This window comes from Bos taurus, chromosome 7 (assembly GCF_002263795.3).
Source record: "Bos taurus isolate L1 Dominette 01449 registration number 42190680 breed Hereford chromosome 7, ARS-UCD2.0, whole genome shotgun sequence".
Classification (NCBI taxonomy): domain Eukaryota; kingdom Metazoa; phylum Chordata; class Mammalia; order Artiodactyla; family Bovidae; genus Bos; species Bos taurus.
The window spans coordinates 23,235,297-23,251,864 of NC_037334.1; the positions used below are offsets into that span (position 1 = coordinate 23,235,297).

A 16,568-nucleotide genomic window follows, 5' to 3' on the forward strand; every position below is an offset into this window, starting at 1 on the left:
AGGGTCCACCCAAGTTGTCATAAATGGCAAGCTTTCTTTCTTTTTAAATGGCTGAATCATATTCCATTGTCTATATGCATACACACATGTACATATATACACATATATACATTTTCTTCATCAGTCATTCATTAAAAGACACTTAAGTTGCTTCAATGTCTTGGCTATAATAAATAATGCTGCAACGAACATGGGGGTGAGTATATTTTTTTCCAGTTAGCATTTTCACTTCCTTCAGATAAACATCCAGAAATAGAACTGCTGGATCATATGGTAGGCGTATTTTTAAAAAGGTATATACACTTCAACAGTACAGCATTATACTTCAACATCTGTTTAACTACAAAGTGAGCACCATCACAAATTTCGTTACCATTCATCACCATACAATTGACCTCCTTTCCCTCTGGTAACCACTAATCTGATCTCTGTATCTAGGAGTTTGTTTTTACTTTTTAAGATTTCACATACTAGTGAAATCATAAGCGTTTTGTCTTTCTCCAACTTACTTAACATAATACCTTCAAGGTCCATCCATGTTGTTGCAAGTAGCAGGATTTCATTCTTTTGTATATGTAAGTCACATCTTTATCCATTCACCCACTGATACACACACACACATGCTGTTTCAATATCTTGACTATTATAAATAAAGGCACAATAAACACAGGGGTGAATGTATCTTTTCAAATTAGTGTTTCCATGTTTTTCAGATAAATACCCAGAAATGTAGCGGTTGGGCCATACAGGTGTACTAACTTTTTGAGAATCCTCCATACTGTTTTCCATAGTGGCTGCACCAAGTTACATTCCCACTCACAGTGCACAGGACCTCCCTACTCTCCACACCCTTGCCACGTACTTGCTATTTCTTATCTTTTTGTTAACAGCTATGAGATGATAGTTCACTGTGGTTTTGGTTTGCATTACCCTGAGGATTACTGATATGGGATATCTTTTCAGAAATTCCCTCGTGGTCCAGTGGTTAGGAGTCCATACTTTCTCTGCTGAGAGCCTAGGTTCAATCCTGGTTGGGGAATGAAGATCCCTCAAGCCACATAGCTCGGCAAAAAAAAAAAAAAAAAAAAAAAAACTAAAAAAAACCCCAAACCATCTTTTCATGTACCTGTTGTCCGTTGAGTGTCTTCTTCGGAAAAACATCCATTCAGATCCACTGCCCATTTTAAAATTACTTTTTTTTGCTATTTGGTTGTATGAGCTCTTTATATTATAACCTCTTATCAATATATTACTTGTAAACATTTTCCTCATTATGGAAGTTGCCTTTTTATTTAGTTGATGGTTTCCTTTGCGGTGTAATATAAACATGTAAATCTTCATGCTTTCACTTCTCTTAGGTAAGTAAGTATCTAGGAGTGAGAGGTTTCAGTCATAAAGGAAGTGAACATTAAACTTTGTAAGAAATGGCTGAATGTTTTTCCAAAGTTGTTCTGCCACTTTATATTTCTCCCAGTAATGTATGAAGATTTTGGTTCTTTTACATCTTTGCGAAGACTTGGTATGTTCAGTCATTCTAATTTTAGCTCTTCTGATAAGTACGTAGTAGTATCTCATTATGATTTTAATTTGTAATGACAAATGATGTTGAGATCTTTTTATGTGCTTTCCATTTATATATTTTCTGATGAAGTATCTACTTAAATATTTATCTAATTAAATTTTTTTATTATCTTATGATTAAAAGTTCTTTATATTTTCTGGATAAAAGTTTTTTATTAGTTTATGATTTATAAATATTTTCTCCCAGTCTGTGGCTTTTCCTCTCATTCTCTTAACAGTTATCTTTTACAGAGCAAAGTTTTTTTTCAATTTTGACAAAATCCAATTCATTTTTATGTATTGTGCTTTCGGTGTCATAGCTCAGAAATCTTGGCCTAAACAAAGTCACAAAGATTTTCTCCTGTTATTCAGTTAAGTTTTACAGTTTGAGATTTTATATTTAGATCTATGATTGATTTTGAGATTTATATTTTGTATATGGTGCCAAGCGTGGACCAGAGCTCCACTTTTTTGCATATGCATACCCACTTTTACTCTTTTGCCACAGCTGATTTAGCTGATTAAGAACCTTTATTATTCCTCATAAAGTTGAGTAAATTTACCAGTTCTTTACAAAAATGCTACTGCAATTTTAACTGTGACTACAATAAGTTTAGAGACCTGGGAATAATGAACAAGAGTATGTTTCTCCAATTATTTCACTGATACTATCTTGCTGAAGTCACCAAAGTCAGCTCCATGTTGGTTTTTCTAATGGAATTTTAATCATGATCACAATGCAGTCACTCCCTCTCAATGAAACACTTGTTTTGACTTGACTTCCAAGATTCTATACACCAGAGGCCAACAAAGTTTTTCTGTAAGGGAGCCAGATAGCAATTTTGGGCTTTGGGGATCATACAGTTTCTGTTGAAATGACTCAACTATGCCACTGTAGTATGAAAACAGCCAAAGAGAAGATGTAAATGAGTTAAGTTTGGTAGTATTCCAATAAAAGTTTACTTACAAAAAAAGACAGGGGGTCAGATCTGGCCCCTGTGAGCCATAGTTTGATAACTTTTGCTCTACATTCTCTTTGTTTTCATCCTACCTTATTGGAAACTTCTTTGTCTCTTATGCTTGTTGTTTCTTATCTCTTTAACTTTTAACATCCGAGTGCCCCAAAAGACTCAATCATTGACTTTTCTTCTCCTATGCATGCGTGCTCAGTTGCTCAGTCATGTCTGACTCTTTGCAACCCCACAGACTATAGCCTGCCAGGCTCCTCTGTCCATAAGATTTCCCAGGCAAGAATACTCAAGTGAGTAGCCATTTCCTTTTCCATTTCTTCTTCTATATATATAATCAATTTCTTGGTGATTTTATCCAATATCATGATTATAAATATTTTATCTATATTAATGGCTCCCAAATTTGTATCTCCAGCCCAGACCACTTTCTGAACTACAGATCTTAATCCAAGTCTTATTAACATCTACACTTGGATCATCTTTCAGCTATTTCAATGAATAATGATATGTACGTGCTCAGTAGTGTCTGACACTGCAATCCCATGGACTGTGGCCCACCAGGCTCCTCTGTCCATGGAATTTTCCAGGCAAGAATACTGGAGTGGGTTGCCATTTCTTACTTCAGACCTTCCTGACCCAGTTAACACATGCCCAAAATGAAACATGTCATCTTTTTTTTCACAAGTCTTGTTTTTTTCAACATTACAATTGATGGCAACAATATCCTTTCACCTGCTCAGGCCAAAACCCTTGGGATTCATGCCTGACTCCTTCTTTAGCCTCATTTCAATCCATCAGTAAATCTAGGAGCTCTATTAAAATATACCCAGAATTCTGCCACTTCTCACCACCATTACCACTGCCACTCTGGTGTAAGCCACTATCATCTCTTACCCAGAATAATATGCGAGAAACTTTTAGCTGGAATCCCTGCATTCATCTTTGCCACCATGATCTATTCTCAGCACAACAGCCAGAATGATGTCTTTAAAACTTAAAATCAGATCATATCGCTCCTCTTCCCAAAACCATCTAATGGCTCTGCATTTTATTCAGAGCAAAAACCAGTCCTTAAAAACAGCCTATATAATCTGGCATCTACACTCCTCTGCCGTATCATTTCTATGACTTTGTCTCCTACTACTCCCCATTTATAATCACTTTGCTCCTGGCTCCTAAAACACAGCAGATGAGAACCTGTCTCAGCAACATTGTATTAGCAGTTTCCTCTGCTTGGAAAGCTCGTCCCTTAGATATCTGCAGGGCTCGAGTCTCAGATCCTTCATCTTGGTTCAACTATCACTTCCTTAGTTGGACCTTCCCTGATCTCAGGACTTAAAATTGCAACACTGTTCTTCTAGCCTTCCCCTCTCCCTTTTCTGCCTTATCTTTCTCCATGTTACTTATCACCTTCTAATTTATTTTAAAATTGTGTTTATTATATGTCTCTCACCTACAGAAAGTTAAGTTCTCCCAGGGAAGTGAATTAGTGACAGTCTCAAAAGGAAATAATGATGTACTTTTATGTATGTTTGTGGAAGATTTATTCATAAAGGGACTGTTTACAAAACTGTATGTGTAAAGGAACTCACATGGATAGGAGCAGATAAGATGTTGCTACCCCAGATCTGAAGATGAGAGGGAAGCTCTTATCCAAACAGGAAGGAAAGAACTGTACAGAGGTCAGCCTGAGAGAAACTTTGAGGGACACCCCGTGAGGCAATCTCTCAGGGACAGAGCCAGGCAAAGAAATACCTGCCGTTGCTCTCTTCCCTCCTCCTGATCTCTGGTCAGGGTCCCCCACTGGCTGAACCAACCATAGGTCAGAGGATACAGGAGCCATTTCAGGTGGTTCCTACAGGTTATTCTTCCCAGAGAAGGCTGAAAGCAGCATCAAGAAGGGCTGAGTGTATGTAAAATTATAAACAGATGATGAGGTAGGAATTTTTTTTTTTTTGCTTTGGTTCATGGCTGTATCCTACTTGTGGTAAGTCTACAATAAATGTGTGTCTAGGTCTTTGCTCAAGAGAGAGGGAATGATCAATTAACGCCAGTTGCTGATGATAGAATGAATAAAATAAGAATTGAGAACTGACCTTTAGACTTTCCAAGCACAGGTCAACAGTACTGGGACAAGAAGGGTTTTAGTGGAGTGGTTGGGATTAAATTCTGACTGAGTCGGTATAAGAGAGAATGGTATGGAGAAGAGACAGTAAAGATAGAAACTTCTTAGGACAAGGAAGAGCAGAATAGTGGTACTGAAGCTTGAGGGTGGGGTTCAAGAAAAAAATTTTTAAGATGGGAAATATTTCATAATGTTGAATGCTGTTGAGAATAATCCAGTGGACAGAGGGGGAAAAAATATTTGGCAAAGGACAGAGGAGAATTGTAGGAGCAAAGTCCCTGAATAGCTAAGAGGGTTAGACTGAGTCCAATAGTAACTTGGGATATGATCAAAGTAGTTTTACATGGTACCAGAAAAAAAAAGGGGGGCTACTCAATAAATGATGGTGAAGCAAACTGTCACCTTATTAAAAAAATATATATATATCCTGCTCATATCATAAACAAAAATAAATTCTAGATGGAAGAAAGGCCCAAACATAAAAAGCAAAACATCAGTATTCAGAGGAAAGTGTATACTAGAACATTTTTATGACTTTGGAGTAGAAAAGAATTTCTTAAAAAGCTATAAATGCAAAATTAATAAAGGAAAAGATTTATTTAAAGGAATACACTAAAAATAAAGCCCCAAACTACAGGCTTATCATAGAATTCAAATACAAATTACATACTGGAAAAAGGCAGTTGCATCACAGATAACCAACAAAGGAAAATAGCAAGACTATATAAGGAAGCAGTAAGAAAAACCAGGTAACCCAACAGAGCAAGGTGAGCAAAGGATACGAGTTCACATTCATAATGGAAAACTGTAATGACCATAAACATGGCAGGACGATCCACCTCATCAGTAATCCAGAAATGCAAATTAAAACAATGTGATACCTTTTCATATTCATCAGTTTGACAAAAGTGAGAAAAGTCATACATAACAACAGTGGGGATATGGAGAAAAGGAATCTTACACATGTTATTGGAGTATCAATTGGTAAAGTTACTAGATTCCTAGAAGACTAAAATATGTACATACACTATGCCTAACAGTTCTGCTTCTTGGTATATATTCAGATAAACTTTTACATTGGTGCAAGAATCCATGTGCCAGCATTTTCAGCAAATTTGTTTGCAATATCAAAAAAAAAATGAAACAATGCTATTGCTTATCAAGAGACATGGATAAACAAACTAGCTTATTGTTACAACAGAATAAGACATAAAACTGAAATACCTAGATACTTATCCAACAATATAGATAAATCTCAAAACTTAATGTGTGGTAAAAAGCAAGCTGTAGAATATATGAGGCATGACACTATTCATTTGCATTTTAAAGCCACAGAACAAAACTCCATATTGTTCTGAATACACACACATTTAATAAAAGTATAAAATAAGTATGGGAATGATATCCACCAACTATAAATTATCTCATCTAGGAATACAGAGTTTGTCTTTCATTTTTTAGTTCTATATATATTTTTAAAGTTGCTTCTTATTTTATAGTTTTGTTTGCTATTATAAACAGGATCTTTTTTCCATTTCACTTCTCATAGGTTACTCCTGATATATAGTAAAGTTAAATTAATTTTGTATTTATCTACTTTCACTTTAGAAAATTCTGCTTAAGAATTGGAATTTTCATTTCTTTGTTGACCTATGGCTTTGTGCTTACAGGGAAATGATTGCTATTCTACCTATTCTTATTACTTTGCATTTTTTTGGACATTGTACTAATGTTAAAATATGCAACAGCAGGCAAAACGAGGACCAAGTTAAACACAATTAGACTCAAGTCTTTATTTCAATGTTCTGAACCAAATGTTATGCAAGCTCTCTCTCGTATTTCCCTTAGCTTCAAATCTTTAGTGAAGGATTCTTCCTCACACATGCCTGCCAAATCTGATTCTCCTGCCATACACCCTTTCTAACTTCTGCCAAAAGATTGTTTTACAAAGTCCTGCTGGGCCTCTGAGCCTAGATATCTGCAATTAGAGTTTGTACCATCTTCTTTCAATAGGTTTCAACAGTCAAAGTGAAATGTTAGATGTGGGTAATTCTCTTTGGAAACATAGGAAGTTTTTTTTAACCTAACTAAAAGAGATTTAATTCAATTTGACATCGTACCTGAGAAGTGAGGCACTAAGATATTCATCGTTCTCAAAATTTACTCTCTAGAGTACTGAAAATCTTTGTTTCACAACAGGCCAAAATCTCATAAATTGTTTTAACTGATCTAATAAAACTATTAAATAATGTTAAAATTCATTTGAAATATAAATATATGCTATTTAAGGATAGGGTGCCAAATCTAAACATTTTATTATGACAGTGAAACCTATAGTTGATATCTTAGTATATTACAAATGAAATTTATGGCAGAGTCTTAAGGCACAAAGACATAATGCACACACACACACACGTACATATATACACATACACACATATGTAATACATATACATATAAATGATGAATATATTATATACACGTCTTAAAATGTCTAAGCTACTAGCTTTAATAAACATTTGAATTAATGAAAAAACATTAATTTTACATGTTAATTATTAATCTCTATTGTTCCTAATGATAACTACATTGCAAAAATAAAGAACTACTTTTTGATGAGATATTTAAATTAACATGAGTGAAGAACAAGGGAATTCAGATTAAAGAAAAAAGCTAGATAGAAACTTCTAAAAATGTTAAATAATACTGAAACAATTAAAATATACATCAAACTTCTTCAACTTTCCTCAATATATAAAATACAGACGTTTAGAGAAATAATAACGGTAATAATAATAGTAAGTCAGAGAATTTACCAGTGATTGTATTATGAAGACTTTCAGCATCTTCTTAAAAGGGCAAATTTCAAATGTGAAGCAACTTTTACTTTTATGTAGGTTTAATTTCCATACACACAATAAGAAATATGTATGAGAGACAAAAAGTTATGTAATGAATCTTCTATATAACTCATTTCATATACTAACTAATCTTCAAATTATTAGGTAACATAAAGGGTAGTCTCTGGTTTACTGTTAAGTATACTATGTCAAAATAATTTCAACAATTTACTTACTAAAATTAAATACTTTTTAAAATATGACATTTATATTCAGTATGACTATACCAATATGTTTTTGCCAACAAACAAAGCATTTTGCGTTGAGAATCTTGTAAAAATTAAAAACCCTGTGTCATCAAACGGAGAACTGACCAGTGAATGAAGGGAACACACTGTTCACCGAGCAAACGGAATGGTAGAGATGTACAGATAAAAGAGAAACAAGAAGAATATTAAATACAATTCTGTAGTTCCTACCATTAGATGGTAGAATGCCAAGCTGTTTTGGGATACTGTCAGTCTTGTCAGGAAAGAAACACGTTGAAGAAAACAAGCCACTTAGATCTTACTGATTATAATGAAGAGGATGCAGCCACATATTATATTTTCACAATAATCTCTGGCTGTGGTCTAAGTGCAGCTAATTCTACTAAGCCTATATTATATAGTTTGATCAAGGGCCACTATTTCCTTAAGAAATTAGGATTTCTTTATTCCTTTTATCATACATGATTTTGACTTTTTATTCATCTATCTTCAGAAGACTGATTCAAAGTTTTCTTTCAGGAACACAGAGATATACTCTGTCTCTAAAATGAAACTGTATTATTATTTCTTAGCTACTGAAATGATTTCAGTCTTTTAGGAAACAAAGGCCACCTTCTATGGAGTGTTGGCACAACTGTGACTTTTAGACTCATTTAATCTTTTGGGAGACTAAACATTCATTTAATCTAGTAATTTTAATCTAATAGTTTCCGTTCACATGGGAAAAAAGCCACCAACCTGCCAAAACACTTCATTCTCAAATAGCTATGATAAAACCAAAATACTCATCAAGGTCAAAGAGAAGTGAATATAACTCCCTAGCCATATATTTCACTTTATGCTGTTTGATTTTCAATGAAAATGAAATGTCTTCTTACCTAATGTTCTTTAGAAATACTTAACTATGTTCCACAGTTTTCAGCAATGTCTTTTCAACATGAAAGCTAGTTATGAAACTATAATTCACTCATTTTCAATATGCCATTTTAGAGAAAAATATCTGCATTTCCAGGAGTTTGGTTAGAGTTGTATATTTTAAAATTAAAAATTGACAAAGACTTAATTTTATTTTTTTAGTAAAAGTCATTGCTTCTGAGTTGGTGCATCACAATATGGCACATTTTCTATAAGAAGGTCTTTCCTAGGGACCAATTCTGAAAGAAAAACAAAGAGAGTATTTAATGTCATTAAAATTCAATTCAAATAAACTCTTTTCCCCCTAAAATTTGTAACAGTAAAATATCTAGTTTTAAGATAAATCTTCCCAGTGATATTTTATTTCAGTTACCTTCTAAGGTGGTGTTCTTTATTTTAAATGGATAGTTTAGTAGGATTCTCATTTCAGGTTATACAAAAAAATACATGACCAAATTAACACTTTATTAAATATAATTAAATAACAACATTAGCCTTCAATTAAATAAATTTTAAATAAAAAAATAACAACAAAACACCTTGTCAGTAGCAGACTGCAGGTTAATGATAATTAAAACTATCAAGTGGAAAATTAGTTTATAGTACCAACGATATAAAAAGCAAGACGACTTTTCTACTTTAAAGATCTCAGGGAATTCCCTGTCAGTCCAGGGGTTAGCACTCTGCACTCTCACTGCAGGGTGCCACTTCCCTGCCTGGTGGAACTAAGACCCCACAGGCAACTGCAAATCCAACAGAACTGCGGCTGTCAACTGGAGGCATTCTGCGTGGTCATCGTAACAGAAGAGTGCTTCTGGAATTTAGCGGGGACGAGCGAGATATGAGCGAGATATGTGCGGGACAGGCTGTGGAGTGAAGGACTCGCTGTTTAAAATGACAGTAAGGCCCGAATGGGAAACACTGTTCAACAACAAGGATGATGATGACAACAAACGGTGAGCCATAGGTAAGACATCCTGCTGAAGTCAACTGAGGAAAAGCTTGTAAGATACAAAACTTTTAGGAGAAGAACTAAGTGGAATCAAGTGAACTGTTACAATCAAAGATGCTCACACCAAATTCTATGAAGTAACCTGCTTATATTCTTCAAAAACAACAAGGTCATGAAAGACAAAGACAGACCAAGGAACTGCTCCAGATGAAAGGAAAACTAAAAAAACATGATGATTAAAAGCCATTTGTGTGATCCTCAACTGGATCTTAGAGCAGAGATCTAGCCAATCCATTTTTTTTTTTCTTCTGCTATAAAGGACACTGTTAGGACAAACAGAAAAATTTGAATAAAAGAACTGAATCAACATTAATATACTGACCTTGATCATTATACTGTTGTTATGTAAGAGAATGTCTTTGCAAATTTAGGAAATACACAAAGAAATATTTTTACAAAATATACACTGAAGTATTTCTCCAGCTCTAAACTCAAGCAGGCTGTTATGATCTGAAAAATGCTCATCTGGGGGAAAAAAAACCCACATTATGTCTGCAATTTACCTTCAGAAACTTCAGGAAAAAAATGAGGGAGAGATGATAAAGCTAATGTGGTAAACTGTTAGAATTTGTAGAATCTGGAAAAAGGGAATTAACATATTCTTCGACTTTTCTTGTATCTTTTCTATAAATTTGAATCATTAAAAAACTCTTATAATAAATTCAATTCAAAAGGAAAACTGAAATTCTTACAAAAAGGAGAAGTGAGCTGACTAAAGAAAATACTTTTATGAGCCACATGGTAAATCTGGCTTACTGAAATGAGAACTCGTTAAATAACTATTATTTAACCATTATTTATATCTCACTTGCTGCTTCCAAATCTTTGCAGGTTTCATCAGAGAGCATATTACAGTTTAGGTTTTAACTTATTAACAACGACAGTAAATTGTTTCACTTATCAAACATATAGGTGCTTATTTTTTCCTGGGCATTACATCAAGAAAAGAAGACACAGAGATGAATATATAATAGTCACCTCAGTACAGCACAGTGACTGCAGTTAATAACATTGTATTGCATATTTGAAAGTTGCTTAAGAGAGTCTTCAAAGTCCTCACCATGAGAAAAAAAAAAAATTTGTTAGTATGTATGGGGACAGATTAACTCAATTTACTGTGGTGATCATTTCAAAATATATATAAATATAGAATCATTATGTTGTATGCCTGAAACTAATGTAATGTTACATGTTAAGTATATACCTCAATTAAAAAGAAAAAAGCCTCCTCAGCTTCAAATAGTTCACAAGCTAGTGGAAAAGACAGATTAACCAAAAGTCCAACAAAAAATGGTTTAAGTAAGTAAGAGATTTAATTTTCTCACGTATCAGGAAATACAGATTAAGGCGACCCTAGGCTAAGGCAGGGCCTTACTACCGCCTCCAAGGACCCAGGCTCTCTGCCTTTCCTTCATGCGTGGTGTCTGTCGTCAACGCTGCTGCCACATCCCCTCTGCATTCCAGGCAGGAAGGGGGAAGGGGGCAAAAAGCGGAGTGCCGGCTTGGCCTATGCCTTTTTAATGGAAAAACAACAGCTTTATTGGAAGCAACATTCAGCAGACAGCTGCTTTGCACTGGCCAGAAAGGTGTTACATGGTCTAAAAAATCATCCCTACCCCACTGCTCCCTGCCTGTCACACTCTACTCTCAACATAGTTTTTCAGTTAGTAAGAAAGAATAGATACTGGAGAGGCAACAAGCCTACCACCCTTTTGGCTGCATAACATGAATATACACCCTTCTTCCCATACACAGACAGCTACATCTGTTTGCTATCTGACCCCTAAGGTCTCATCCATGTTCAAAACCAGGACCTCCAGATGATGTGCTGTAGCCTTCCCATTAGGTCCAGCTGTGGGTCACATGGTAGCTGCCTACTGGACCACAGCAAAGAACAACAGGATACAGCAATAGAAACCTGGAATGGAAAACACATGGCAGTTACTGCTCCACAGCAAATCCTAAATCCTTCTGGACAGGAAGAGCAAGAGCTTCTTGCTCATGGCAAAGCAATAAACTCCGGTCGGCCAAACTGGCAGTAGCTCATCCTGTTTTCTGGGAGACCCAAAGACCCTCTATTATCCACTGTCCTTCAAGGCTCCTGGTCTGTCCTCTAGGGGATCCAGATGTGGGGATATTAGGGAAAATGCTCTTCTTTGACACTCGGAAGTTTTCACAGTTTACGTCCTGTTGATATGGGTTAAGGGATTGGGATGGCCTTTAAGAGCTGAAGAGACCTAGCTATGCTTGGGGTTTCTGGCAATACAATTTATTCAAAAATTTTATAAGCTACACATCTATTTTCTCCCAGTCATTTCCATGTACAAGTAGCGACAGGCAAACATCCTGACAATTACTAAGCATGAATATTTTCATCCTTTGGCAATGGTCTCTATGTTGTCCCAAACCTCCCTACCCCTTAGTTTAATGGACACGCCTTAACACAATGAAAATCTACAGGCTCAGGTGAATAAATGCACCCTATATCTGATCTTTGTCTGGCAAAAGAGAACGATTAGGGATACTGATCTTATTTCATATTAGAGCTAAGAGGTCCCTTGCTTGTACTGGCTTCAGTTTTAGTGGATAGTAGCAGCTGGCATTTTTTCAGGTCTGCAAGGCTCTAAATTATAGGACCCTCAATCAGTTAGAGTTCAGGATGTGGCGAGAAAGGACCCCTAGCAAAGCTGTACTTCTTTCCATCTTTGCTTCACAGACTGACTCACTTAATCTGCATTAATCCTCTTTTTCAATATTTTGCTGAAAGTAGAAAGAAATAACGAGCACATACTGACATTCTGATAACACCCCTATTGCTGTAGCTGCACTCCTAAGAAACAGTAAGTGGTATGTTCACCACTACATAACAAGGGCCACCAGCTTAAGGCCTGGGATGGTCAGGTCCATGCTAACAACACTCTCCCCAACCCCTGCTTTCATTTCATATTTTATGTTGTATAATCTCAGGTATCTCACTTCTTGGCAACAACTTCTATTGTTCTTAGTTAAAAGTAACAAAAGCTGACTGGCTAATTAGGCAGAAAAGGCATCTATTAACAGTTTATTGGTCTAACTCAAGGGGCTTAATTAATTACTGTGAGGGCTTAAGAATCCGGCAGGCTTGAGGCTAAACTTTCAGGAACACTGTCCAAAGCAATACCATGAACTGGCCTGATGATGAAAACTGCTACTGCCTACAGGGCACTAGAAAAAACTACCACCATTTCTATGCTCATGGAGCATGATACACTATATTTAGGATGTTGGCAGAAACTCAACTTTAATACATCTGCTCCTGCTACGCCAATGACACTTCTGGAACAGTAACTTGACTCTGCAACCACTGACGCTAACTCTTGCCAGAAAAATGGGTTCTGTGCCGAGCCTCTCTTCTCAAGCTCATTTAGGAATACGGGAAATATAGTGTGCTACATATCCATGCCTGAGCTGCAAAGGAAACTAAGGAAATGAATATTCTAGATTCTGTTCTGGGAATTTATAACTCATAGAGATGGAAATCCCTGAAATACAACAAGGTTATTTAAAAACTGGTAAATATCCAAAATACAATATATTAAAAGGATCGTACACCATGATCAAAAGGGATTTACTACAGAGATGCATGGATTTTTCAATACCCACGAATAAATTAATGTGATACACCACATTAATAAAATGAAGAATAAAAATCATACGATCATGTCCATAGATGCCAAAAAAGCATTTGACAAAATCCAACATCCATTTATGACAAAAACCTCTCAACAAAGTGAGTAAAGAGGGAATAAACCTCAACATAATAAAGGTCATATATGACAAGCTAACATCATACTCAATGGTGAAAACCCAAAAGCTTTCCCTCCAAAATCTGGAACGGGACAAGGATGCCTACTCACCACTTTTATTCAATACCATTTTGCAAGTCCTAGACAGAGTAAACAGGCAAGAAAAAGAAATAAAGGCAAGTAAAACTGTCACTAGTTGAAGATGACATGACATAATATAAAATCCTAAATATTCCACGAAAAAATCGTTTTAAGTAATAAATTTGGTAAAGTTGTGAGGTAACAAAAACAATACCAAAAAAACCTGTTGCATTTCTATATACTAATAATGAACAGAATAAATATCAGAAAGGAAAATTAAGAAAAACATTCTATTTACATACATATGGATAAAAACATCTAGGAATAAATTTAACCAAGGAGGCGAAAGACTATTAACCTGAAAACTATAAGACACTGATGAAACAAACTGAACACAAATAAATGGAAAGATATTGTGTTTTCATGGATTGGAAGAATTAATATTGTTATTGAAATGTCCACACTACCAAAACCAATCTACATATTTTATGCCATTCCTATCAAAATTTCAATGGCATTTTCCACAGAAACAGAACAAACAATCCTAAAATTTGAGACACAAGGACTCTAAATAGCCAAAACAAATCTTTAGAAAGAAGAACAAGACTGGTGACATCACACTTCTTGTTTCAGACTTTACTACAAATCTATCACAATCAAAACAGTATGGTATTGGCATAAAAACAGACATATAGATCAACGGAACAGAACAGAGGGTCTAGCAATAAATCCACACATACACGGTCAATTCATTTACACCAGAGCAGTAAGGAATATGCAACGGGGAAAGAGGAGTCTCTTCAGTGCATAGGGCTGGGGGAACTGGACAGTCACACACAGAAGCATGAAAGCAGTCACTTCCCCTCGTTCATCTTTATACCACTTTAGAATGAGTTCTTCACTCAGAACTTCAGCTTCATAAAAAAGCACCACTGTTTTCTTGAAGGCGTTCATGAAATGAATGTTGTCATAGCTAGAGTAACTTTTTATTCTTGAAGGCGTTCATGAAAGGAATGTTGTCATAGCTAGAGTAACTTTTTAAAACAGAGATTAAAGAATCAAATTTGTTCTCTCTTGAACCCACAGGCATAAAGTAGAAAAAAGAGATCCATATATAACTTAGCAGAAAGGAGGCCATTATTAAGGCAAAATAGCATTATATCCTATAATCATGTAAGAGTCAAAAGTTTTCAATCCTGAGGGAAAATTAAATATACAGAAAGCCAAAAGAAAAAAAAAAAAGAAATTTAAACTAATATTATCATACTTAAAACTAGGCTTCTGAAATATAGTTATCAAATTTAGTTATCTGAAATTATCTAAAATTTTATTCATATAATAAAGATAACATTTTGCTATAATTGCTATAGGACACAGAAACTCTAAAGATTACTATTAAGATTAAAGCTAATGACTATAAATTTTCAATTTAGGATTAACCACGTTTATTGTCCTTAGAAACATTACTTAGATCAAATAATTTCTGATGATGCTCATAAACTAAAAATAACTTTGAAAGCTGTATAGGAATTAAGAGTACTAGACATTCAGATTTACTGTTGCTGTTTAGTTGTTAAGTTGTATCCAAATCTTTTGTGACTCTATGGACTGTAGCCCTCCAGGCTCCTCTGTCCATGGGATTTCTCAGGCAATAACACTGGAGTAGGCTGCCATTTCCTTCTCCAAAGAATATTCCTAACCCAGGGATCAAACATCTGCACTGGCAGACGGATTCTTTACCACTGAACTACCAGGGAAGCCCATTCAGATTTATAAAGATGTAGTAATCAAGACATTATGGTAGCGATACAAGGACAGAAAAGCAAACTAACTCAAGAAATTATGAAGTCAAGGAACAGATGCACAAATATGTATTATTTGATTTTATGTTAAAGGTGATCCTATAGTGCAGGGGGGGAAGAGTGGTCTTTTCAATAAATAATGCTGGATCAACTGAATATTCAAATATTAAAAAAATACATCTTGGTTCCTATCTTACTCCATATAAAAAAATCAACTCTAGTTGATACAACCAAAAAAAAATATCAAACAATAAAGCTTTTGGAAGAAAGCTGATCACTTCATGACCTTGCTTGAGATGGACAAAATTTTCTGAAACAAGACTCAGAAAAGTATTAACCATAAAAGAAGAAAGAGATTAAACTGGACTACATTAAAATTAAGAACTTCTCATCAAAAGATAAAAACAGCAAAACAAGGGACTCCCCTGGCGGTCAGTGTTTAAAACTTCATGCTGCCAACGCAGGGCATGCAGGTTCTATCCCTGGTCGGGGAGTTAAGATCCCACGTGCCATGTGGTGTGGCCAAAAGATAAAAAACAGAGAACAAAAATGAAAAATAAATAGCAAAATGAAAAAGCTAAAAGTAGATTCTTGTAATATATATATATACCCAACAAAGGATTTATATTCAGAACATATAAAGAATTCCTTCAAATCAATAATAAAGAGGCAGGTAACCTCTTAGAAAAATGAACAAAAGACCTGAACAGCCACTTCAGAAAAGAGAATATCCAAATGACAATTGAACACCTGAAAAAGTGCTAGTACTTCGTTAATTACCAGAGAAATGCTAATTAAAGCCACAATGTGGTACCATTATATACCACCAGAAATGCTAAAATTAAGAGATGCTTAGTATCAAGAGCTGGTGAAGATATAAAGCAACTTGAGTTCTCAGAAACGGCTCCTGGAAATGTAAATTAGTCTAATTACTTTGGAAAGCTGGTCAGCAGTACCTATTAAAGCTGAATAAACATATACCATATGACACGGACATTTCACTCATATAATATTCATAGAAATGCTGCTCTATCCAATAATAAAGATGAATGGCACAAAGACAGAGAAAGAAGCCAGAGAATAGAGAAATCCTATATGATTCCAATTTATTATATTGGGTTAAAAACTGATACTGTTGAAAGTCAAGACCGTGGTTATACTTGCGGGGAAGGGCTGACTGGAGGGGTATGAGGGGTCTTTGGGGATAG

The 16,568-nt window shown here is 35.2% G+C and overlaps 1 protein-coding gene across 6 annotated transcripts in view; it reads right to left on the minus strand.

Moving 5' to 3' along the window:
• Nucleotides 1–5,227: 5,227 nt before the first annotated feature.
• The window catches only part of LYRM7 (LYR motif containing 7), a 31,145-nt gene continuing 19,804 nt past the window's right edge, over nt 5,228–16,568 (minus strand). For 3 of the 6 annotated variants that reach the window (XM_005209057.4, XM_059888424.1, XM_059888423.1), the window contains exon 5: nt 5,228–8,919. In XM_005209057.4, coding sequence (XP_005209114.4) covers nt 8,849–8,919 — 71 coding nt within the window. In that variant the 3' untranslated portion in view covers nt 5,228–8,848. 6 annotated transcript variants of the gene reach the window in all.